The following is a 27,768-nucleotide window of genomic DNA, read 5'->3' on the forward strand; positions in this document are numbered from 1 at the left end:
TATGAAATACCATATAGGCTGATAGGTTTACAAGGTATTACTTACATAATGTTTCATTTTTGTCTCCCTTGATACAAGAATTCTAGTATAATGTATTAACTTGACAAATGGTTTTATTCGAGAAGTAGCAGTATCTGCACAAGGCTTTATGGATTAAAATGGGAGCATTGTAACAAAATTTACACTTGGTGGTAATATAAAATTGTTTTACTGGATAAATACAATTACCATAAGGTTTCAATGGACAAATAGTTGCTTTTTACAATAGGTTTTTACAGGATGAATATAAAGTAGCATATTAAGATGTTTTAGAGACAAAAGACCACACTAAATCAATGTTTTATGTATTTTTTTCACAATTTTGTTGCACAGAAGGACATCAATCCCATTTTTATAGACCAAGTTCCACTAATTAGAGAAAAATAGGCCTTCACATCCATATTCATTCTCTGTATATTGCTAACCTTTTTTTTCGTTGATTATCATAATATATTCAATAGGCTATATCATTCACACCTGTAATGAACTTGAAAGACACCTGGTCAGAACATCAATTATTATCCCCGTTTTCATCACAGGTACATTTATAGATTCCATACCTCTGTAATATACTGTTCTTAATGAACATTTGAATTATTATGCATATGATTAGTGTTACTGGAACACCACACCTTCATTTAAAGCTCAAACTAAAGGGTCGTACTTCTGTGTTCTCTAAAATATGTCAGGAGTTATCATTTCATTTAATACATGATACCTTGGATTAAAATCTTTTAAACATTCAAATTTTGATTTGAAATAGATTCCACAGTTGAATTTCCCTACATAATAATAATATAAAAAACTAAAAAAAAAAAAAATGGTTGCTCGAAACAATATCTGTTAAAATTTCATACCAGTTGTAATTAAAACCAGGTAATGAAAAGATACAAAAAGAACAATGATTAATGGTTGAAATATCTATCATGTCATTTTCCTCTGGATAAAATGAAAAGTTTGGCACAAAGAGGCATTCATTTCATAACTATGTACAAAGTCTATCCTTACACGTATATACACAAGGACATACATTAATACACATTCAAATCGGCACATTAAAATGTTAGTCATATGATAAATCTAATTTCATGCAAAACAAAAAGTCACATTTCTTTCGAGAAGATGGCTCAAACACTTGATTGATCAATGAACTGAAATATAAAAATTCTAAAATTCTAAACAAAACCAGACACTGAGGGGCTATACAAGACAGTAAAATTTGGTGAAGTGTGATTTCTGGTTTTATGTTAAATTCATTAAGAAAAACAGAACATAAAAAGATGAATTGCATTTGTTTTCGGTTCTCAAACATAACAGAAAACCTGTACACAAATATCAGCACTTTGACGACTGCACAACTTGAGTTCTCCTGATTGGACGATTATTCTCTCTTCCAAAAACACTCCTCCCAGGGAGTTGTCCCCCTTCAGTTGAAGGTTTGGACATGTCCTTTAGTCCAATAGGTTTGTTTACACTACTTACATTGGAGGAAGGTGCCACATTTTTTCTACTGAACAAAGATGTCTGATTGTGACCTGTATGACCGTTTACAAGAGGTTTAGACACACTGCCATTAGGATAAAAAGAACCCTGGGAGACATAGCCGTTACTATGGGGACCAGCCCCTTTAGGTATGCCACCATTCTGATGCTGTCTATTACGATAATTTGGCATTTTGAAGTCATTCATATTCAACTTAACTACGCCCTTCACTGGGACAGGGCCTGACTTGATTGGACGGTAGGGGTGAGGGGAGTTACCCTCTAAGTCACTGGGTTCAGAATCTGAGAAACTGACACGTTTCTGAGGTCTCTTTTTACTGGTAGCCCTGGCAGAGGCTGGTGAACTGTTGAGGATAGATTTGGTCTTCTTGCCTGATGAGAGATGCTGGTATGGACTGTTACGAGAGGCAGTGGATGATGTAGGGCTGGCAGACTGGGGAAATGGACTTCCACCTCCTGAGGCTGTGGAGGCCACAGGACTGCCCGACTGGTAGTACTGGTGGTGTTGTGAGACTGATGATGATGTGCTACTGCTCGAGTGCTGGTACATATGACCTTGAGTGGGAATAGAGGTCACATTACAACCACTGCTGGCATGAAGGAAGACGTCATCACGATCTGGTGTTACTGGTGTTGTGGGAGTACTGGAGTATCGGCTCTCAGGCAGAGATACAGAGTTTGGTGTAGAGGAAATATGCTGATGATGCTGGAGAGGTAGCATATCAGGTTTAGAGTCTGAATAGTGAGTTGTATAACGATTATTCGCCCCTACACTGTATGACTGTCCAAATTGTGAGGGTATGCTATTGTTATCTTGACTGGCATTAGAGGGTGTCGATGGACTACAAATGTTGTGATACTGACCACTGGCCTGAGACACTGGGCTATCAGGCTGATGGTACTGACCACTGCCAAGAGATGATCCCAAGCTTTCTGGACTGGTGCGTGAACCCCCAGTAGGGGTGGAACTGCGACTGTTTGAGTTGTATGTATTATGCTGTACTGGACTTCGCCCCCTGAGTAGCTGGGCTGTCCGAACTGCTTGACTGTAGGGTGGTGGTAAACCTGAGGGACTCCTCCTGTTACCAACACTTTCCACACTAGATTCAAGGCCATGTTTCTGGAACATTCCATTGAGATCTGGTACAGAATTAAAGTATGGACGGTGAATGACTGACTGGGCTGAAGAGCCAGTAGAACAAAGACTACTCGTACTTGTGGCACTGTCTGGTCGCATGGCCCCACCTGGCACAACACTACTCACATTCCTCTTAGAAGATGCTGCCTGAGGTTTAAAACTACTGAAGTTCATCTGACTGCCTGAATAGGGACTACCAGTGTTCCCCCCTCTGTTGTACACTGGAGAGGAGTTTCGTAAATCAGGCATACTCTTATGACCCAAATCTGACATGCCACCTCCAGCAGGAACTGTTCTTCGTGTCACAACATAAGAAATGTCGTTGTCATCCACACTAGGCGATTCCCTACTCGAGGACAGATCGTCTTCTGATATACCTTTCAGGGATTGCATACTGTAATAGCTTCCTGGGTAATTTTGAGTTGAGTTGTCCTCCTGATAGTTTGCTGTAGTGATCTGTTTTGACAGTCCTTTAGGTTTAGAAGGAACAGGAGGTGGGACCTTGTTGGGCCTTGGCACTGTCTGGGGTCTTACCAGTGATGTAGAAGAAATGTGACCATCCTTATCACTATGTATCTGATCTGGTCCACCAGAGGGTTTAGTAAATGCGCTGATTTGTGAAGAGTTCTGAAATTGTCGCCTCATGAATTGTGTACTTGACTGAGATTTTAGAAAACTTTGCATTTGTAATCCTTCCAGAATGTCCTTCTGGGGACCAAGGTCTTTCATAACTTTCATTGCAACTTCCTGAGGATCAAATTGTGAGTTTACAGCATCCATGCTCTGTTGACTCGTGTCACTTTGATTTGAAGAAGTCACCTCTGAGTTGATGCCCGATTCACTAGACATTAACACAGGGTCCAGTTGTGACGATAAAGGTAAATTCTGGTTTTGAGACACCATGAATTGATCACTGATTCCACTAGTATCTGACATATCTGACTGACGATTTCCATCATGTCTTTTGAACATGTCCTCTGCCTGACTACTATCAGAATAAGAATTTCTCTTTTGTTCCTCCAATAGAGCAGAATCTTCACTTAAATTACTAGTGAATGACAATGCTGATATCCGCACATCATCTGCTCTATCAAAGGAATAAGATTCACTTTGGTTACTTGTTTGTCTGCTCAAGGAATATTCCTCTGTCATAAGAACAGGACTTTTTTCCTTTCCCTCAACCAGCTGATACTGATCAGCTCCAGCCTGGTGGTCTGATTCGGAGTTTGTCCGAGGTTCCGGTATTGTACTACTTTCACTCTCCGAGTTCGTTGACACCTGCATTCTATTGTCCCAGCTGTCACGGCCGTCGGTCTCACTCTCGCTGTTTTCACTTATCTCCTGAATACCATTCATGTCGCCTGCCAGATTCATGGAGGAGTTTGAACCTGGGGGATACATGTTGCGAACACGGCTCTGATGCTGTAAATTCATAGCTGGGTCAGATACATTGGCTTTCTTAATCTTTCTGTGAACCTGTCGACCTGACAATCCACCCTGCAACATGTAGAAAACAAATTAGTATGATGATAAGAAAAATAAAGAATTTCATTCCAACCTGTAATTTTTTTTCTACTAAGAGTGTGAAAAAGAAAATGTCAACCCACCGTGAAAAACATAGAATTTGATGACAAATGAAGTCACATCTTTCATGATAAAAACAGCTTAGAAATTCAATCTCACCTGGTTCATGAGCTGCATTTTGTTCATGATCCTCATCTTTTCCATCTCAGCTGGGTTGAAAAGTGACTTTTTACGTGAGCCGCGGGGCGAGATGGGTGGCGTGCTGCCCTTGGAAAAGTTTGAGGTGGAGGTGGAGCCGCTATGTGAGGAGGACAGACTCTCAAGGCTACTTGAGCTGTCCACTGACAGAGATTTGGGCGCCTCTTGAGTGTCTAGAAAACAAGATCAAGGTGAAACAAATGTTTACTTATCATTTTACTATTGGAAAATTGAACTTAAAGCATATTCAATTAATTGTAAGATTAATTTCTGTCAAACCCCTCACCTCCTGAAAAAGTATTTCTTAACATATTTCATAATCTTTAAGGAAAACAAATAATGTTATCCTTATTTAATCTTTAAAACTGATTCAACAACACTTCACTAAAACTATCAATGATATCCACTTTTATAAACGGTACACATTAAGCTGGTCTATTGAACTAACTTACCAAAAACTGCAACAAGACTTTGTAAAGCAAACTGCAGCTGTCGTCTATTGGCTTGTTTCCCTAAACGGAGTGTGACCTCATCTTGTCCAACCTCAACCAGATCAAGTCCTGTAAATATCAATAGACATATGACTTAAGTACTTAAGTACTGGCTAGAACCAGGAGGGCTTTCCGCTTACAGTGCATAGTTCAAAATTAAAACTTGATCTTTCTTTCTTTTTATTTGCCAACAACAATTCAAGCCTTGGCCTAATTTCACACAACATTTCTGGTCAGACATAAATGTATACTTTTCCCCATTATACTTTCAGCTGGCCCAACTTTATAAATTTTCCCCACAATTCCCATCTAGTCCCTTTACACTTACCAAGAGATGCCAGAAACTCGTGACAACCAGGAACTCCCCACAACTTAACATTGATCTGCACATCAATGTTACTTTCCTTGGCAGCCATTTTGCTTAGTATGTCTCTCATCTTTAGATAAATAAATAAAATTAAATTAATAAAACTTCAGAAATTTGTATTTGTTACATAATAATTTTTCCTGTAGAGGATCCCCTACTTCCTGTTGAGGATCCCCTATTTCCTGTAGAGGATCCCTTACTTCCTGTAGAGGATCCCTTACTTCCTGTAGAGGATCCCTTACTTCCTGTAGAGGATCCCCTACTTCCTGTAGAGGATCCCCTACTTCCTGTAGAGGATCCCCTACTTCCTGTAGAGGATCCCTTACTTCCTGTAGAGGATCCCTTAATTCATGATGTTATGTACAAGGTAAATAACCATACATATATACCATACATATGCTGCAATAAGCCAAGACGTCCATTAAGATATAATCTCAACTGTAGGATTATTACAGGACATAGGTTATTGTCAGATAAATATAATACTTAATTAAAACACATCACATACTCGTTACATATTAAATATGTTATACAATGTTTAAATAGGCTTTTATATAAAAAAGTAGTATGAAGGGTATACTACAGGTGAGTAAGTAAGACATACCACACGGATATTAGCCTCTCCTGCTTCGTAGTTGGATAAAAACTTAGAGAGAGCTGCCAGAGAACTGGGAGGTAACCCTAAAAATGATAAAAATGAAAATGAAAATACATTTACATAAAGATGAATGATTAATTTCTTAATCTCAGAAGGCACAAATTTTTTGTTATATACTTATTTTTTTCAAATGTTCTTGAATAACACTTAACATATGAAATCTATGAAAATCACTCAAATGGCATAAATATGGATATTGTTCTAAAATGGCAAGGATTACCAAACATACTTAATTTGTCTAACACACCATACCGCAAAGAAGACATACCTAGGAGGGCTTGAAGACTAGCACTAGCTTGTGTAAGTCGGTCTCCAGGATCAGTCTGGGGGAAAAAAACTGCAGGAGGAAGCCCATTACTGGCCGACTCAAATCGGAAGCCGACTGCTTGAAGAAGGTCCTTCCAGCCAGGGATAGCACCTACTTTGTTCTCAATAGACTGACTTGTTGTGTACATTGAGTTCTTTATGCCTTGATGGATTCTCTGGAGTGATTTCTCAATCTGTAAAAATCATAGGTAAAGTTAAGATCAAATGAAAGGAATTTTATACTAACAAGGTCAGTAGGAGTTATCTCCCTTTATATACGAATCTGCCCTGAAGTACACATAACTTACCAGATGAAGGAGGACTCTCATGGCCTCCCGGCAGGCAGTAGGTGACTGTAGGATTTCACAGATGGCATGGCCCATGAGTGCAACTTTACTGCTTAGCCGGACATCATGTCCTACTAGGACCCAGCCACCCCAGTTGGATGGGTGGGAGAACTGTTTAGTACACTGGACAGACTTAATAGCACTGGAAAGAGCCTGTGTGACCTGATGACCTTCCTGTAGTGATGAATACATTGTCCTCATCAACAGTTTGGCGGCCTGGTCAGGTACAGGCCATAACGAATATAACACACTCTGAGCTCCTGCTGATAAAAGAGCTCTTGTAAGTCCCACAACTCCGTCTGAATTTATCCTTCCTGCTCTATCGTCTGTGTATCCTGAACTCAATACAACAAGTTTGGCATGGAGTTTCATGTTGAGAATATCAGCAGCTGTGAGAAGATATTCAGACAGAGCAGGTCCATCAAAGCCACCTATATCACTTGAACTATCATCCGAGTCTATCGTTGGAAATCGATGGGCTGTAGATATATTATCACCTGGTGAAAGAACTATGGAGGCAAGTTTCCAGGACAGATGAGTAGCGAAATGCACAACTTCTACCTGCTCAATTTGATGTAGCACTGCAGGTTTAGTTGCATCTTGACCAATCATGGGACGGCAGGTCAACAGTTCACTCACTATCCTTGCCTCATACTCTGCACTTGGAATCTCCTTCAGGTGCCAATGTTGAGCAATGACTGGAGACAACTTAGGATTTCCAACAACTATCGCACCAGATGAGTCTATTACAGGGCGGCCCTGTTTGTCTTGTTTCTTTGCATTTTGTAATGCAGTTACTGAAGGCATGACACTTAGATTAAAACGTTCAAACATATATTCCTCTGTTTGATCCTTTCGGAGGACAGTGAATGGTATGAGGTAGAGTTCCCCCTGGAGGACAAGCACCAGGTCCACTGGGCCCATCCCCCATTCCTCTGTGGCCTGTGTCAAGGCATCCTCCATCGGCTCGATGAGGAGCTGATACAGGGCGCTGATTGGTGCTTTTGTGTTATTGCTGGTTTTATTGCGTAGACTGTTTTTGCGGTTCATGGAGTGAAAACTGGAGCTGAGGCCATTCATACTGACTGAAAGACTAAAGAGACTGCTCAAACTATAGTTACTGCTGTTGTATTTGTGGTTACGATTCACCATGCGTAAGAATCCTGTGCGGTCATTTTCAGCATTCAGTTTGTCACCAAGCTCCTCAAGGTGTTGTTGCCAGACATCGTCTCCCTCACTGTCAGAGTCACAACTCACACCTTTAGATGTTAGGGAAGCTCTGAAGAAAACACAAACATATTCTTTAGTTTATAGGCCCATGAATTCCAATGATCAGTTATATTGATAGTCAATATTTATCAAAAAATGACCTTATGATGATGACAATGTCACAGAAATTCATTTTTTGGCCCACTAAACAAAATATATCGGTACATATTTCTTAACAAGGGTTGTCTCCCTTGACACTAAAGCCTATCTGCATTGAGTGCCTTTGAGACTATACTAACCTGGATGAGTAGTTGTCTATGCCCATGGATTCACGGACTTGACCAACATATTGGTCTAACACTGAAGATGATCCGAAACTAACACTTTTCATACTAAGTGTGTCATTAAAAGATTCCCCATCAATGTTCTCCAGGTCAGCCATATTTGCCTCGTGAAACTTCACAATACCTGGAAAAAAATAATAACAATTGCAGAAAAAGTGCAATAAAATGAAATATGTTAACTGAAGCTTGATCTGTGTTCTAATGGACAGCTTAAAGGGTTCTACATTAGAGGTAATACCTATCATCATATACAAACAGCATAAAAACTGTCACCTTCAAAATTATACTCCAACCTGACATGGTCAAATTTGACACTTCTATCAATGCTGCTGAAGGTGCCGTGATATTTTGTTAACTTTCTATCTTTTAAAATAGACTTTTAGTTTAACTCATCCTTCGTAGCCACAGAGATAGTTCAATCATAACTAAAACAGGAGCTAATTAATTCATATTCTAGCCCTGTTATATTTTCTTCTTGTTTCATTAAAATTCAGAAAGAGTAACAATGACAACAAATTTCTTTTATTTGTCAATAAAGAATTAATTAGATTTTCCAATGTATCCTTATCACTCTCATTCTTTAATAGACTTATACCCACTTATCACTAGTTACAGTTTAGTATAATGACTACCAATGCTGTCATTATGTCTTTAATAAGGCCATTAATCTTAAAGCTTTAGATATTGTGGTTTTAATATGATAAATCACACACTACTTTAGTTGTACCTTGTTTTGGAGTGAGGAGCCAGCTGTACAGATAGCCAGCAGCAATGCTGTAGTATAGGACAAGAGACTTCTGTTTGGTGACGATGTTGACAATCTGGTCGGTGGTGATTGGGGGAGGGTCTACATTACCACGGTACAAACCCTCCGACCCTGCCTGACGCTCCAGTAGATAATCAATGAATGCCCTTGTACAAGCACGTTCTGCTATGACAAGTGCCTCTTCGTGTTGGCCCAGAGAAACCAGTACCCTCTAGAAAGTATATAACACATGTACTGCATTGATCCTTCATTAAAGTTTTTGAGTTACAAACACAATGATAAAATAGCTCATTTTTAATATCTAACCACCCATTATACTTTGATATCTACTACAAGTACAATCTTATACCAGGATTCATTGGAGTATATGGAACTTTAACTTATAAATTTCATCGCAAAAACCAGGTATCAGCATTTCATAATGATAGATTATGTTATTGGTTTTTATGAACTTTAATACTAAATTAAATTTAAGCTCTTTCTGACTGACCACAACACAATGATCAAGTTCTCTACCAAACCAACACAAATAACTTGACAAAATGGTGAAGGAAATATGTTTTAAGAGGCTTGCTAATAGGAAACTGTTATTGTACAAATGTCTAAGTGAGAAAAAATCCCAACAGAAATGTAATGCTTTAGGTAACATGCATTCTATCACAGCTAATAATGGTCCTGGCACAGTCAATAACTTGTCATTAACAGTAAGTATGCAAAGTTACATCATCATGAAACTCTCATTATTTCTTACTTTTTCATAAATCAATTATGAAAAACAATAATCTCTGGTTACTTTGTGTAAAACTACTTTATCCCATCCCCCCAGTTAGTCTCTGTGGGTGTTTTATACGTAGGAGTAAATGTATGTGAATGTGCCAAACTCTCCATTCAGTTGTTGAATGTTTCTGATTTAAAACAGGATAATTCATTATAGCTGTAGAAATACACAGCAAGGTTAGTATTAATTTGGCATGGGAAGAATTCTGACTTCATCAGCAAATCTACTTTCTAGGATTCCTGATGTAACAGTGAGAAATATTTGCCTTCAGAAGTTTTCTTTCATGTTAAAATAAGTGAAATACATGACTGTTTTCTTAATTACTGCTGTTTCTGACCAAGTATTTCATCATAAGCTAATTATCAATACATTAAACATCTCAAAATAAAGAAAACTATATGAACATAGTAAAGCAGGTTTATACCTTAAAACCATTTCTACTTTTGTAAACAATGTTAATGGAATTTTAGATAGATTTCATTTACAATCACACAATTCAGTAAAAATTAGATAAAATCAAAACAGGCATATATCCCATTTTGCTTTAGCAATGTTTTTTGGGGAAAAGATGAATACACATGGACTTTTGGTCAAATAAGCAAAAGAAGTACTTGCACCAAAAAATTTGAATAATTGTAATTAGGAAAACATCAACTGGCTATTTGAGGGTTGCTGAAGTACTGACCTGTAACGCTTGGTAACACGCTGTCTGAAGGTCAAACAAGGACATCTTATATTCACTATTGAATTGTGAGTCACGTCGTATACTCTCAAACAGATCGGATGCTTTGTACAGCTGTTGTTGACACTCCTCCAAGTCACCTTTACCCCAAAGTGACAAGCCAAGGCGATGTCGAATTTTAGCCTCATCCTCATGTCTGCCCAGTTGTTCGGCGATGCGTAACCCCTGACGTAGATAATCCACGGCTTCTGTATGGTTGTTGAGGGCATGGTGCACACGACCTGGGGTTAAAATAAATAATTTTGTTATTTGTTATACGTTAATATACTTCGATTTAACAAATGTATGATTTTAAAGAAAGCTGAGTAATTCAGCTCCTAAATCAGTTAAGCTTTATTATCATTTTTGAAATACAGTTTATGGAAACACTAACAACTCACCTAAACTACTATAAGCAAGAGTTCTGGCGACACTGTCATTCATCTCTGCGGCGATGCTTAGATGTTGTTCCTGATACTGGATTGATTCCTTGTAGTTACCTAGAGACTCATGGGATAGCCCGAGGTTTCCATAGGCACGACCTGTCAAATAAAACGGCAAATACATCAACACTTGTCGATATTATATAAAACCGTTCCCTACTTTTTATCAAATTTGAAAGAGAAGTCCAAGCATAATGAAAGTATCTGCAAAAAGATATATTGTAAATTAAAACCTTTTACACAAATGTACTTATCTATCCTAACTTTCAAAACACAAAACATATATATGCAATAAATATTGTAACTTGGTGAGGTGTTGCAAGTCTTTTGTTTTTCAGTTGGAAACTACGATACTTTCCTGAAGATACAAGACAGTTTTTGTGCCTTCTAGACGAATCTGTCACAAAACCAGAGATATATCCAACAGCTAGAACAATATCCAGCACTTTTGTTTGAATCCATAGAAATACCTGATTCTCTTTTTTTTCATGACTGATGAGCAGACTGGTCAAAACCATTTGCACAAGGAACTTTAAGAGTCTTTCTTGTAGGAATTACAAAAAGGTCATATGTTATAATATAAGCAGAGCCACATATAGCCATGTACATTTAACTACTAGGAACATTGGAAAGCTTTCTAAATGGACTAAAAAATTCCAAAACTAAGCATCAGATGAAAATTAAGACAAACAAAGACATGATGGTAACAAGTCATTCAATAAGAATACCCAGAAACCAAAAACTGAATTCTGCATCAATTAACATTTAAGTATGCATACTGAATTATGACAATTTTAAACCCTCTTGTTGAAATATGACCAAATCATGACATATAAAACCCAAATTGTCCCTTACATAAGTTTTTTCACAATAACATGTTCAAAGCCTACCTTTGGTACCAAAATACCCCAATACAGAGCCCATAATATTGGACTATATAAGACTGCGACATCACACTACAAGATGGTCTACATAAGTATCCGATGTGATTCTCCGACAATGTACACAGATCTGTGGAGGTTCCCACAGTTTTGTGACATGACATCATCTTAGACGGCTTAATCAGTTTTATAATTGCAGATGAAAACCTATTTATTTCTGAAAAAAAGCATATTTATAATAAACTTATTCCATTAAGATATTAGAGAGAATATACACAGATTCTTGGCAGATGTATAGTTAGCACGCATTCCCACACTTCAAACAGTGTTTGTATCTTTTTATCTATGTATAGAATCTGTCAGTTATCATTTCACTGCAATACTTATTGATGCATGGTCTGTAAATATGTAGTAAAATAACATTATTGAACACCTCAGTGTGTGACTGTCTATACATCTCCGTGTATGGCTCACCACACAATGGTGGCCCACAGAGTTTTACAGGACAGGTGGGCCAGCCTCCGCAGTCCAGGGGACATAACAAACTTATCAAAGTAGTCCAGGGACGAGCATAATACCACACAATAGAATACACTAAACTACACACACTGCTATCTATAGTGTCAATTAATCATACCCTTTCTTCCAGACCACACAATATTACCTTACCATTTTTCATTTATTGAATTGAAAGTTATAAATAAAATCCCTAGTGTTTTCTACTGTAATCTACTGACTTGTGTAACATATAAGGTATGGAAAATAGTATGCTTTAAACTCATTATAGCTGACTATAGCATTTCCTCATCGGATACTTTGACATGTTTTGTGCCTATTTCTAACTTACAGGTACTTACACTCACATACTTTGTACTTGATAACTTCGACCTGTAGAATTCACATATATATACTTATCTTTAATACTTACTATCGACCAATAAGAACCCACAATGGTATGTCCTTAATACCCAATATCAACCAATATGAATTCACATTGAAATGTCTTGTACTCCTGATCAACCTCAGGATACTTACATTGGCATGCTTTGTTGTTGGATGATTCGGAGATACGTAGATCCATCTCGTGATATTCCAGGGCTTTGTCATAGTCTCCCATCTGTTGGTACACACCTCCCAGGCCACATGCAGCCTCGCCCTCACACATCTGGTCATTCATCTCCGTGGCAATTGTCAACTGGTGTTGCAAGCATGCTATGGCTTGCTCAAAGTTACCCAACAAGCTGTGCAAACAACCCAGCTCCCCGTATGCAGAAGCCTTAGCTGTACAACTGTTGAGTTCATGAGCGACAACAAGTCGCTTTTCGAAACACACCAAAGCTTGCTGTAAATTGCCTACAGCTCTGTGAGCATTACCAAGTCCTCGATAGGCTTTATCCTGGTCTGAAAGATTGTTGGTCTGTTGTGATATTGCTAAATACTGGTTGTGACATTTTATGGATTCTTCAAAATCTCCGAGTGCTTCATAACAATCACCAAGGTTACCAAGTGCTCTACCTTTGTCATGATTACTGAAGATACCACTGACCTGTTCCAGCATGGCTAACTGCTGCTCAAACTGACCGATAGCATCCTCATACATCCCCATGTTCATTTTAGTAATGCCAAGGTTACCTGACGCTTGTGCTTCTAAAGCACTGTCTTGCAACTCGCGACTTTTTTCAAGTTGTTCCTCGTAACACTTAAATGCATTTTGATAATTCCCAAGAGACATATGAACATTTCCAATATTTCCGTGGGCACGACACTCACCACGAAGGTCATTCATATCCTGTCGTATGGATAACTCCTGTGTGTGATAACCAAGAGACTTATCAAACTGACCTAACACTCGATGTGCTGCCCCCAGGGCCCCATACGCCCCACCTAGAAGGTCTTTACTATTGCATTGTTTGGCAAGAAGTAGTTGCTGATTATATATCTTGATTGCTTCAGCAGTTTCACCAGTCTTTAAAGTAATATCACCAATATTGCCGAGTGCCCTGAAAATTCCTTTGGTGTTTTTCATGCTCTTCATCATAGTTAAACATTTTTTCTGGCACTCTAAAGCATCCTCAAAGTTTTTAAGAGCTGTGTGGGCCAGCCCCAGATTGCAGTAGGCCCTGGCAATGCCCATTTGATCTTTAAGTTCACGTGCTATAGATAAGTCTTGTTCATAATATCTGACGGCCTCCAAATGGTTGCCAAGTGCGAAATGAGCATATCCAAGACTGAAGCAGGCTTTCGCCTCACCCTCAGAGTCCAGGAGCTCCTGAGCAAGATTCAGGTATTCCTCATAGTATTTCACAGCACTTCCATGGTTCCCTCGTGAACTGTGGTAGTTACCAAGGTTACAGAGAGCCTTGGCTTCACTGACAGTGTCCTTGAGTTCACGGGAGATACTGAGGTGTGCTGTGTAGTGCTGTAGGGCTTTGTCATAACTCCCTATAGACTGGTAAGCCACTGCCAGATTACCATGCGTTGTGCCCTCTGAGTGGCGGTCATTTACCTCGGATGAAATGTTTAACTCCTGCCTGTGATACTTGATTGCTTGTTCAAACGACCCCATAGCACAAAAGGCGTTACCAAGGTTACCAAATGCACGACCTTGACTAGCACGATCACCAAGGTTTTTGGCTATCTTTAAATGCACCTCATGTAACTTTAGGGCTGACTTATGATCTTCCAACTGATGGTATATAATTCCTAAGTTTGAGCAAGCACGACCTTCAGCTACTTTGTCCTTGGTCTGAAGGGCATTGTCAAGCTGTTTCTCATGGTAACTTTTCGCTGTGCTGTAGTCCTGCATACACCTCGCGGCATGACCAAGCCCTGCATAGGCTCGGGCCTCTAACACTTGATCTGTCTTTGATTCTGCGATTCTTAACACATGTTTATGAAAGGACATAGCCTTTTCGTAATCACGTCTATAATGGTATGCACTTCCTAGATTGCTATATGCTCTTGCTTCCTCTGTTGCATTTTTCAAACTTTTGGCAATTTCTAAATGTTTATTGTGACACTCTATTGCATGAGCGAACTCTCCCATCGCTAAATATACCGCACCAGCATTTCCTATTTCACGGGCCTCTGCCAACTTATCATGACACTGTTTCATGAGGAAAAGACACTGCTTGTGGCTGTTGAGTGCATTTGGGTAGTCTCCGATTGCAGTGTAGACATGCCCAAGACTCCCCAGTGCTGCTGCAGCGGCATCACGATGCTTCAGCTTCATGGCCAAGGCAAGCTGGAATCTGTGATTGGTCAAGGACTCTTTGTAGTGTCCCTTGGAGAAGTAGGCAGAGCCTAGATTACTGTGAGCCCGACACTCTCCCTCCAAGTCACCTGTAGAAATAAATAATTATGCTTTAATTTTTATTATAGGAATTTCAGAAATGTTGTATACCATTTAACATTTTACAGACTTCAGTGCCTGTCTTGGTACCTGTTGAGTACTAGGGTAAATCTATACAAAACATCAGTTCCTTTTACTGTTTCAGCCTTGAATTCTGGCAGACATTGCCATGGTAACCATTGACTGGACAATTTCAGTCATACTTTTACATGTGAAATGTCATACTTCACTGCCTTTTGTGTAAATATTTTCACACATCTGATAAAGTTTTTATGTTTCAATGATCAATCAGTAACTGGTAATACAGCCCTTATTTAATGATTAAATCACAGCAGTTTCAAGGTGCTTTAATTCACTATGTACTTTAGAATTACAGCATCTTTTTATTGAAATTTCATTACTCATACTCAACATTTCTATATTTACTGTAAAACGTATAAACATACATCACTTCTTTTTACTTTAAATTTAAATAACCTGTTTGACATTTAACATCTCATTTGCCTAAATAATTCAATTCAAACTCCATGTCAATAGTTGAACACTATATAACATGCATTCTTCGTAGTCTCCTCCATACAAACGCTTCATTAAACTGTAATTTGCATACTGGACTGACTCACTCAGATAACTCTAATCTCCAAATCGACTGGCTATCAATCCAGAATTTCACAAATTCTTGACCTTATTGGGCCCCATTCAATTAACTTTAAACATTACAATAGGTAGCTCTTTCTTTATCAGGCACGTTTGATTTGAAAAAATGTAGACAATTCTGATTGGTTTTTCAGACGATAAAAGAGATTTTAAAAACTTACTGGTGAGTTGGACCCTTTAATTCTATTACAACTGATTTATTGACACAATAGTTAAACAAATTGATCCAATTATCCAGGAGTGGAACAGAGTACAACATAAATACAACATAAATACAACAATACAGTCAGTTTTAATGGCAGGTGACAGACAGGTTCTTATATTCAAACAAGCATCTTGAATTTCATAATTGTCCAAATTTTGTCAAAAAGTTGCCAGGAAACTTTTACCTATACTCGTACAGAATAATTTGATCAACAAAGAAAGATACATCTGATCTATCATTGAACAGGAAAACGGAAATAAGTCGCCATCTGTCTTACGAGCCTGAACAAGCATATATCACTCCTGTAGGCGTCTGTATCAAAGAAAGGTATTGTCGTCTGTCAGAGTAGTAAAAGAGGCGCTACCTATTTGTTACATTAGCTAGCCTTGTTACAACAACATAAGTAGAAACAATGGATTGGAGGTGTGGGTACGGGTACATGTCAGCTTGTTATCGCACTTCCATCTGATCTCCACGCGATTACTACGACTCAATGTCTCTCGGTTTTCATGGCCGGATTGTTCTGTTTACGGAGATCAGGGGGTGTAGTAACACGTCAGTTTATCCCCATCTTTCACACGAAGGATAAATAGAGCTAGTCAATGTGATGTACATTATACCTACATGGGTATAATCTTTAAAGTCCATTCAGGGTGACTTCTATTGGAATGTCAATATTTTAAAAATTTGTATTCAGCTATTGCTAGTATTTAAGCGAGCATTTTTCTTGCTCTATTTAAACCCAGGAACTTTTACAATTGTATACATAGATAAGTATATGTTAAAGGGAAGACTTCTTCTATTGATAATATTTCTTAAACTGATTATTTTCCTGCTCAAAGTCCTCATGCTTTGTAAAGAATTCTACCAAATCTTCTCAGGAATATCTTTGTTGACAGAGGAATAAGACAAATGTTTAAACATCTGTGTGATTTTAACAGTGTGACAATTGAGCTCATTATGTAACAGATAGATCCCATTGTATGCAAGTCATTCTCTATTATATCCTACATAACAAACATTTCTGGAATTTTAGGAAATTTTTTGTCGAAAATCACTGGTTTATACTATTGGATTCACAAAAGATTAACACACTCTGGGATAGAGAATTAGTGCATTAATAGTGTACGTTGTAAACCTTTATCAATGTTGTTAATTTTTAAGTCTTAAGATAATAAAAAATAAATAACAGAAAAATTGAAATCTATTTACATCATATTTTTCTCCAAAAGGATATTATACTCTAGTATTTGAATTCACCAGCAAACTATCCTAATTTTTCTGTTGGTTATCTTTAAACTGTCTTAAGGAATGTTGGAATACCTAACAACATCACAAGGATAGATAACAATATTCATTAAAATAAGTTTATCTTACCCATTACATAGACATCAATATCAGAAGTAAAGCTAGAAATGTTTTGTGAATTTGTATAGTTGACCCGATCACACAGGTGAGTAAAGAAGCATGGCTAAAATGGTCAATGGTCCCATAAAGACATCCTTTCCGTTCGTAAATATCGTGCTCATAGCTTTCCCTAGATGCAAATACCTCACGTCAATGTTAATTTGAAGTATATCGACCATAGATTGACTTGGTTTTATCTCGGGACCATCAGGACGTTTTAACGCTCGGGTAGTACAGAGTTTGGGTATTGCTAAGGATACAGGGGATATAGTATTAAATCTACCCTGAATTAACCCACCTAAGTATGTTCTATCAGTATGTGTACCTACTTAAACCCAGTTTACAATAAAAAGAGGCTTTGTCAAAATTAATATGAAAATGGAACAAATGAAAATTATACTAATAACACAATGTCAAATTATTCTTTGGGTGATTTGGCTGAAGTTTATTTAACAGTATGACATATCAAACGAGTCCCAAACATTGCCTTTATTCCGATAACAACCATCTTTTCTTCACATCAATACAAGGGCATCAGTGAAAACTATCATCCTAAAGACAAATGTGAAAAAAGACATCTTAATTTGTTAATTAATTATGGAAACTTGTCTGTATATATTTTAATAACAACACATATTTATAGAAACCTGTTCAGAAATGTACTATTGAATGTCCAATAAGTTCTCTTATCAAATTAAAAGAATGTACTGGGGGTAGATGAAGAGGTTTTTGCCACTTCTCTTTAGTTTTGACTCATTAAAGACAAGGAGAAAAAAAGTATAGTTACTTTTTATAAAACCCCACAACTTAAAATGTAAAATGGAGTTGTTATCTCATGTAAGAAGTTATCTGCCCCGAAGCATTAGATAGCACTGATGACATTTCAGGTGAGACTACAGTACTGTGTCTAGACAATGCAGAACTGATAAAAGAAGTTAAACAAACACAAGAGCCTTGGGAAGGGAGCAGATTTATTACTCAAGTTTGTCTTACTCAGAACTGACTACTAATGGAGGAGGAACAGTAAAAAAAACCACACAGGGGCCTTTGGAAAGAGGGAAACTTAGAACTGAATTCTGTACAAGTCACAACTGCAATACTTTTTTTGACAAGGAAACATGGTAAAAACACAGGAGCCTTGGGATATGAAGTAGACTTAATTAAAATAAAAGTGGTCAGATACTGTTAATTCAACATAAAGGTGTCTGGGGGAAAGAAGGAGACACATTACCACAAGGTTGAATCACTTTGGGCTCCAATGATAATCATCGTTTTCACATTTTGATAAAATTCAATGTAAGATCTCTTTTTTTAACCAAGAACAATGAAATTTACAAATGGTTTTACCTAGAACTTTAAAAGATAATGGATGCCCTTTAAAGATAACTGTTGGTATGACCTTCACACAATCCTTGAAGACAAGTGACTATATCTATGACTTGATGGCTGCTACACCAAAAACTGTACTTGACCAATAAAGGTGACTATTCCCTCGAAGTATACCTACCTAGTGATTTTGCTACAGACAAATCATGCTGCATGTTCGTGATGGCTCCGTCTATCTTGCCCATGCCCCAGTATGCACTGCTGAGAGCAGAAAACACTGAGCCCCGCAGCTTGAGGCTGCAGGTTCCAATGGTCAGTGCAGCCTCCAACATTGTTACAGAAGCACTGTAGTGACCTGATGCCAGTAATTCCTGACCAATCACAGAGATGATAACAAATGGACTTTGGTTCAATTTCAATTTTTGTAATTGGTGAAATACTGGTCCAAGTTTTTCTGTAATGCAAAAAAAATCACATAAATGTTTTGTTCTCTAATTTTTGCCATAAAGGTATTTCTCAATATTCTTCAGTCTTCAGCATATCTCTTCAGCATATGTATAGAATTTTCAATTCCATATAAATGATATCAATTTTACTATAAATACAAAATTTGAAGTTTTCTCTTTTGATTTGTATGTCAAATTACATGTATATGTAAAATCAGCACTTGCAGCTGACAGCTATATCTTGTGATAATTATACCACTCTTAAATTACATAAAAACTTATTGTGTTATATTTTGTTGTTTTTACTGAAGTGTAATGATACCTTTGAGAGGGGACTTTAGGGCGGTATCCACGAGTCCTGCGAGTAACTGGGTATTGGCCGAGTCCTGAGCCAGACCTGAGGAGAGAGCGGCCAGCGCGTCTCCATGTTGTCCCAAGTGCTGCAGCGCTACACCCTCCCGAAGATATGCCTGCAATACACAGAAGTACGTATTCATAAGTAAAGGCAGACCTATGTCTTACAACATGCAAACTTGATGATTACGCGTTTATTCCATATGACAAACTTTATTATTCACATAAGGATATTTGCAAAAAATAAACCCCAAAATGATACACATATATGAAAATATTTCACAAAACAGCAACATTGTGTTTGATTTACAACCTCTATCTGTTTGAAGTATATTTTCCATCACAATCCTTACAATAAAAATTGCCCGATGTTCTCTATAGTTTCCATTATACAGGTTAACATGTTAATTTACTTTGTAATGTTATTTATAAGTAGAAGCTCAAATGGACAAAAGTTGACATTTTCCTGTGTGTAATGTCAATGTCATTCACAAATGACACAGAACTGTAGTATTGTGGTGTAATATGGCTGATATTTGGTGCACATGATGGTCATAAACAGCTGCTGAGGTGAGAGTTCACACATAACTTTATATTGTGAAGTCATATTGTGGGGAACACCTGGTTTAAACCTGACTGGAATATTTGGTAGATTTTACCACCTGATACATTTTATATAGTTACCAAATTTATCCTGCTATAAGCAAACACATAACCTCCAACTAAAAGTCAGGGGGTGGGCTTATTACAGGACCTCAGAGGCCAAACACACAGAGGCCAAACACATAACCTCAAACTAAAAGTCAGAGGCTGGACTTATTACAGGACCTCGGAGGCAAAACATGTTACCTCTTACTAAAGGTCAGGGGGTGGGCTTATTACAGGACAACAACTATACCAGATATGCACATATTTCCTGTTAAAGATGGTTCTTAAATTATTCCTTATGTTCAGAAATATGAATTCTGAAATACTTATGATTCACCTAACAATTGGTAATGTAAGTAGTGTTTGTAGTTTTTGTCAGCACATTTTTTATGAGAGAGAGTATTCTAGAGGATGTCAAGATAGTCATGGCTTGTTTACCTACCACAAAATTCTGATAGCTCAGAATTAAATCATATGACTACCTTGTACTAGAAAACATGTAACTGAAGTCAAAGTGTGAAAAAAAGTTCAATTGCTTTGCTGATATCTTAGTATACTTAATGGAGAAAGAAACTGCCCCCAAAAGTGGATACTCGCCTCTTATGATCATATAGACACTTAATAACCTTGAAATTTTACACAAATCACCATCAAATTATCAACTTAACACTGCAGACAATCGTCAAAACACCAAGCCAAATTAAGCAAGCTTCAGTGCTTCTCATAAAAGTAAAAGGCCAGTCATCTTGAAATTGCAACATAGAAAGGAATTTTACACAAGACTTTGAAAGATTTCATGTTAAACTGAACAAATTGTTTAAAAAAGATTGACAAAATTTTGAATGATGCTATCTCTTTTCAGAATAATCTGCTAACATTGAACTATACAAAGAAAGCTCAAATGACACATGAGGAAAAAAGCTAACCAAACTTGAGTACTGACTTGTTGTAGCTGTTTCTAGACATATCTACTTCCCTTTGATTCCAGATCCCATGTTCATCACCTGTCTATATATTGTAGATCCTTACATTTCACTACCACTGTAATTACATAACTGTTACATTGCCTTCCATGCAAAGGGTAGATTACGAAATATTTATTGTCAGGAAGTGTGTGCTGCACAGAGAGGGAGGAAGCCCACCCAACTCCATCAGAAAGTATTTATTAGTATTTTTTGTGATACATTTGAATTGTTTGTTTATTTTCTTGAAATGTTAAAATCAGAAATGATTTTTTTTTTAATTACCTATCCTTCCTAGAGAAAATTTAACGAGAAAATGTTAGCGGACAGTTTTACCTCAGTTAAGTACCTGTGATGATTCTATTGGAAGGCGAAACCTGACAGGTGATGACAGATGGTTATGTAATAAGACAGATGCACAGGTGACGAGTCAAGGTTTCAGGTAACATGGGAAGGATCGAAGGTAACCTGTAGACTGATGTCTCCATGTACATAACAAGGTGATTATACATAGCATGTAGAACAACTGATAACACATACAAAATCTCTATGGTAACATGTAAGATTTCAAGTAGTACTGACGACAAACATACAAAGCTAACGCATGAATCAACAAAAATCTTTTATTTTTGTGATCTAAACTTATTAAACAATTTCGACAGATCAGAGCACCAGCTGCTTGCCAATTACTGTCACCCAATAAAAGAATTTTCATATTTAGTTTTGACTTTTACTTTCGTTCATGTCCAAATTTTTGCTAAATATATTCACTTGATGAATTCATTGGGACTTATCTTAGAATATTTCCCAATTTTGTTAAAGAAATTTTATTCTGTTGATATCACAACAATGATTAATTTGTCCTTAAGGTCGTAACATTAAGAAGGTGTTTGCTTGTCTATAAATTTCCATCATCAGTCATTTATACTCCATGAACAAGGACATTGATCAAATATTTCTGTTTACATGAGAAATATTTGGAATTTTAGAGATTTACCTTAGTCACCACCTTTATGCATTAATTCAGGAATAGTAAGATAGAAGTATACTAAACAAAGGGATATTCACATGCTGTTGTTTACTATTTCATACACTCGACCCTTTAATTTAATCCTTGGTTTTGTCTTCCTTTGATATAGATTAGTTTAATCATTTTAAAAGGGTTGTCAGGATATATATTATGCTGTGGTAAGCCAGGTCATTAATAGATATATTGATTTATGAAATAAATAAAGTCTAAGTTATTTCCTCAATGTGTTGTCACACACATGTCTTGACACTCATGATAAACAAAAATTGTTGGAATAGAGTCTCATAAAACCCTTTATCATTTAGGTTTAGGGATCCTTTTAAGACTATGTTTTTTAGACCTTTAGCATACCTTTGTACTTTATAAGAATAAAATAGAACAAAGGGTATTCCACAGAGTCATCAACTTTGACATGTCATCTGAATTTTCTCTTCCCTACCCTCAGAATCACCAAACCATGACATTCTATCCTAATTTTCTCCTCCCTACACTCAGAATCACCAAACCATGACATTCTATCCTAATTTTCCCCTCCCTACCCTCAGAATCACCAAACCATGACATTCTATCCTAATTTTCCCCTCCCTACCCTTGGAATCACCAAACCCTACCCTCAGAATCGCCAAACCATGACATTCTATCCTAATTTTCCCCTCCCTGCCCTCAGAATCACCAAACCATGACATTCTATCCTAATTTTCCCCTCCCTACCCTTGGAATCACCAAACCCTACCCTCAGAATCACCAAACCATGACCTTCTATCCTAATTTTCCCCTACCCACCCTCAGAATCACCAAACCATGACATTCTATCCTAATTTTCCCCTACCCACCCTCAGAATCACCAAACCATGACAATTTATCCTAATTTTCCCCTACCCACCCTCAGAATCACCAAACCATGACATTCTATCCTAATTTTCCCCTACCCACCCTCAGAATCACCAAACCACGACAATTTATCCTAATTTTCCCCTACCCACCCTCAGAATCACCAAACCATGACCTTCTATCCTAATTTTCCCCTACCCACCCTCAGAATCACCAAACCATGACATTCTATCCTAATTTTCCCCTCCCTGCCCTCAGAATCACCAAACCACGACAATTTATCCTAATTTCCTCCTTCCCTACCTCCAAACATCTACCTCTTCCAAATCTTTGGATCTGTGAGTAAATGCTTTAGTCCGTGGCTAAATTCTGTACACTACCACTTAACCCCTACCCCTCACTATAACATGTAGTGTTATCCAATTACATCCATATATTCTCCTCAAACCTCAACTCAGTAACATATGACGACATAAACATATATATATTACAGATGTTATATGACTCACTACAGTGACCCGAATTATTTCCCTAATGACATTAGGATAATTACAACAAATAGATATAATTATCACAAACGGATCTTAATGATGTGTTCAGTTTGATTTAACTAATGTTGTTATACCGATACATGAATATTCTCGTCATTAGGTTATTGCAAACAGGAACAAATTAACAATGATTCCTCCCAAACATCAAAGGCTGAACCATATATCTTATATTCTTAACGCTTACATCTTGATTTCCTGTCATCAAACGATAGTGATAAATGTCGACTTCCGTTTAGTGATTTTAAAAAATGAACACAATTTGCTCACATGTATATATTTGTAGACAGAAGGTTGATACTGCCAATGAAAGGCTAATAAATACCATATGATACTACTGCTTATTAGAAAGTTTTACATCCCGAACACCAACTGAACTTAATATTAAAGATGATTTACAACATTACACAGTTATCTGTCATTATTATATTACTATCTTGCTTCTTTTTTTAATCCTGAATACTGAATTCTTTTAACATCATTCCTAGCTTTGTATTTATGGATAAGTGTATGAATCCATGTGTTTATGACAAGTACAAATTGATCAATTTTCTATCTTTAATTTTGAATTACACTTGAAATGTAAATGTGAAAGACCTGAGCAGTGTAATTATTCTAAATGTTAGATTTCATGCCTTCATACCATTGTATTGGGTTATGAAGTTTACTCAGTGATTGTGAAACAGATATTTCACCATTCATCTTAGAATTTAAAACTTATTCTATTTTTTTTATTTCCACAGCAATTTCCTGTCCCTTATGATTAAATATCAGCATATTTCTCTATCTTACACTTGATTGATGTCTGCAGAGTATACACATCTGATTGCTAGGATTTATTTACTATTTTATCACAACCTAGTTCCATGTTTTACTAAGGTGTGCGTGATTGAGAGATGTGTTTGATTTATTGTCATTACCTCCACATGTATATCATTCACTCAACATTTCACAACTTAATTTTATTTACAACCAATCTCTGCCCCAGTAAAATTTTATTGAATTTAAACAACTATCTCAATTTTGTTCTAAAAAATCCTTCATAAAGAAACAAGAGACACTTAACCTCAGTCACAACAAACAGCTGTGATATCCCAAATTTGGTTTCTCAAACAGGTGATAACTTTAAGGCTACATCTTACCTTGTTGTGACATGTATTCTGTTCCAGGAGAGTTCCAAAGAAAGTAACTCTTTAAGATGTGTGGGTTGTAACATGAATTTTGATGATTCATATGATCCAATTAAAAAATTTACTTGAGGATTCTGATAAAACTTATACAACTTTGAATGATTAAATTCATAATTATTTACAAATTTAAGGGAGGTAACTCCAACATGAAAGCATAATCCTAAGTTGAAACTAATTTAGACCATTTCCTTCACTATCTGGTAGATTTGATTAAGGGTGATATAATTTCTGTGAACAGACCAAGGTGACGGCGGTCTCTTTCATCCCCTTCAAGCCAGATGTCCTTTACTAACCCTACTTATACAGGTGACAGATAAATCCCCAACACAAGATCTTACACCTGTATAATTCTTAGGTACAATGAAGCATACATAACACAGGATATGCTGCAAACATCTGAATTAAATCAATATCCACGGAAATGAAGATTTAATAGAATCAGTTTGAGATGGGTTGTGTCACTGAAGTGGCCGACCACAAGCTGTCTATTGTAAGGTCCTGATTACACCATTCATGGCGGGCTCCAGTAATATTTGGGACGTGAGATGTCTCATCCCTTGTTTGACGGTGTTCATATCTCGGTGGAACAAGTGTGGACTGATTTCACTGTCCACCAGGTAAATATTGATCACAAAAATCCACATAAATCACGGAAATTAATTCAGAAATAAGTCTATTAGCCTACAATACGTGGATGACTGAACACATTTTCCAGGTAATACAGGCATCGCTTTCCATCATTTTCCCATTATTGTGATGTTGTCAATCAGGGAATGACACGCTAAGTGACAATTTGATTGAAGTTTCGGGAATCAGATACTATGAAAAATAACAAGTACTACAGGAAAACGTAGCCAATGTTTTCCTCTATCAGGAATATGTAGGACTGTATAGTACAGAGAACCATTCCTACCAAACTCTAATTAGTCAAGCTACATGAAATCACCTGCAGCTAACATACTTCTGTTTTTATTATGAATACTAAATTTTACTCTAGAGAATTCTTTGAAATGATTCTATTAAATTATTTACATGTGAGGTACACAATTGTTATTAATGTTAATCAAATGTGCTGGTGATCAGTCATAAAAAAACAAAAACAGAAGCTCATTGGAGGAATGTTGTAGTCTGGAAGGGGCAAATGAGGACTAATGCATTTCTATCTGGCAAACATATACAGACACCTGTTAAATAAATCATACCAGCCGAAGTAATGACAGCTAATTGTTAAGTTGAGGGTCAGCTTTATGTGAATCCCCCAGAATAAAGGATTACCTGAGTAATTAAATGTCGACGAGTGAAGTAGGCTAATACTTTAATTGTCGGATGTGGTTTAGACTAGAAGTCGACAGGTGAGGAACAGGAACATGGTATTAGAGAATTTAATTAGGGGATGTGACTTACTTAGCCTACATGATATGTGGTTAAGTACCTGACAATATACAAAATTTTATTAAAAAAAAAACCTTTGTGACATGGCTTCCATATGCTACCACCCACTCCAGCCTCCAGCCATAATCAGAAACATCAAAATACATCACAGAAAACTTCAGCAGCCATTATTTCCGTGTCCAGAGTTTAAATCTACCACAGTTTAGGCACTGTGCCTTATCTACAATGACTACAACAGGGATTGTCCAACAAATTCAAATTGTTCCTTATCTACCTGATTATACATGTAAATCTGTACTCTAAGTATATAAGTGTGTGCTTATCATCTGTTACAGAAGGTCACACCTGTATAAACACAGCACTGAGGCAAAACATCCCTTTGATGAGGAATATCGATTTATTTTCTCATTTATAAATACATAATGTTCATGTTCATTTATCATTTTCACACAAAAATAATTTAGTGTGTCATTCTTTGCCTTTGAAAGTAAACCAATAATTTTCATTTAAAAAGATTGTGTATTGATATACACTTCTGATAACTACCTTTGTATATCAAAACGGTGGAGATAATTGTCCTTGCCAAAGTGTCAAGTGGAGGTAAATTCAGAATATGGGACAATTGTCATTGTAACATAAAGTAAAAAACTTGCACAAATCCATTTAAAGCAGGCCTAAGGTAAATGTAAGAATAAATAAAAGGATATACCTCAATGATCAGATTTCTAAAAATAGATTTAGGATAAATATTACCAAGAAGAACACACTCAAAGAGAAGATAACTCTAAACAGTGGCTGCTCATGCAGGTAATGTGTGAATAATACAGCCGATCACAAATAAGACTATCTGATGTTGGGTAATGTTGACTTTTATCTCACACTATGACCAGAGAAATGCTGATCTTAAGAATATGGTGTAAAAGTTCCATCAAGAATTTTAATATTACTGTGACTGGAAATATCAAGTCTCGGGCTTGAGAAACCTAGGAAACTATCGGTGCTATATGGAAATCAAGAAAAGATAAATCGGAGAAATTTACAACCAGAGGCTTCAATGGGACAAGATGGTGGATGAGATTTAATCTTGAGAACTACTCAGCTGTCAATATAAAGTCTTATATAAATCACTGGACATTCTTCAGCAGGCTGGGGGCTCTCTTCACTACTCCGCTAGTGGTCCTCTTCTCACCCAGTCACTCCTCAAACAATCTATTGATACCCTATATCTTATCACTGTATTATTGTAACATGTCATCTCTCATGATTTATCAAACCTCAGAAATTATCTTAAAATTAGATAAATAAAAAACACACAGCAGCATCATCAAAAAAAATTCTGAATATTTAGAAATCAGTATAAAATCCTAGGAAACCAAAATGAAGATTTGGTTTTTACACATAATTAATAGGAATATGTCTATATGTTATAGTTCATTCCAAGATATGAAGGATGCCTATAGATTGGGTACAAAACTATAGATCTCACTTCACCAGAAGGTGATAATAGACCAAACCTGCTGGTTAGTGTAATGGTCAACTACTCTGATGTATAACAATGTTGTAGTCTATTAAAAATGATTGGTTTGACCTACAGTACCTGTAAATAGCTGTCGACCCCTGAGGTGTCCTGGACAGGTCATCAATATACGAAATTCCTACATATACCCAGATCTTTGATATACCCATAGGTCATCTGTTGACCTTCATG

At 36.9% G+C, this 27,768-nt stretch overlaps 1 protein-coding gene across 1 annotated transcript in view; it reads right to left on the minus strand.

Moving 5' to 3' along the window:
* Window positions 1-956: 956 nt before the first annotated feature.
* The window catches only part of LOC132548062 (tetratricopeptide repeat protein 28-like), a 113,909-nt gene continuing 87,097 nt past the window's right edge, over window positions 957-27,768 (minus strand). Inside the window, exons 4-17 of the mRNA XM_060211887.1 lie at window positions 19,428-19,575; window positions 18,841-19,113; window positions 12,748-15,054; window positions 10,790-10,930; window positions 10,353-10,630; window positions 8,851-9,100; window positions 8,079-8,247; window positions 6,532-7,849; window positions 6,186-6,417; window positions 5,864-5,940; window positions 5,221-5,329; window positions 4,854-4,961; window positions 4,363-4,574; window positions 957-4,176 (exon numbers count right to left, since the gene is read on the minus strand). Of these exons, the coding sequence (XP_060067870.1) occupies window positions 1,375-4,176; window positions 4,363-4,574; window positions 4,854-4,961; window positions 5,221-5,329; window positions 5,864-5,940; window positions 6,186-6,417; window positions 6,532-7,849; window positions 8,079-8,247; window positions 8,851-9,100; window positions 10,353-10,630; window positions 10,790-10,930; window positions 12,748-15,054; window positions 18,841-19,113; window positions 19,428-19,575 (8,424 nt within the window). The 3' untranslated portion in view covers window positions 957-1,374. The remainder of the gene's footprint in view (window positions 4,177-4,362; window positions 4,575-4,853; window positions 4,962-5,220; window positions 5,330-5,863; window positions 5,941-6,185; window positions 6,418-6,531; window positions 7,850-8,078; window positions 8,248-8,850; window positions 9,101-10,352; window positions 10,631-10,789; window positions 10,931-12,747; window positions 15,055-18,840; window positions 19,114-19,427; window positions 19,576-27,768) is intronic.

This window comes from Ylistrum balloti, unplaced genomic scaffold (genome assembly GCF_031769215.1).
Source record: "Ylistrum balloti isolate Yb309-2 unplaced genomic scaffold, AGI_CSIRO_Ybal_v1 Utg370000, whole genome shotgun sequence".
NCBI lineage: Eukaryota > Metazoa > Mollusca > Bivalvia > Pectinida > Pectinidae > Ylistrum > Ylistrum balloti.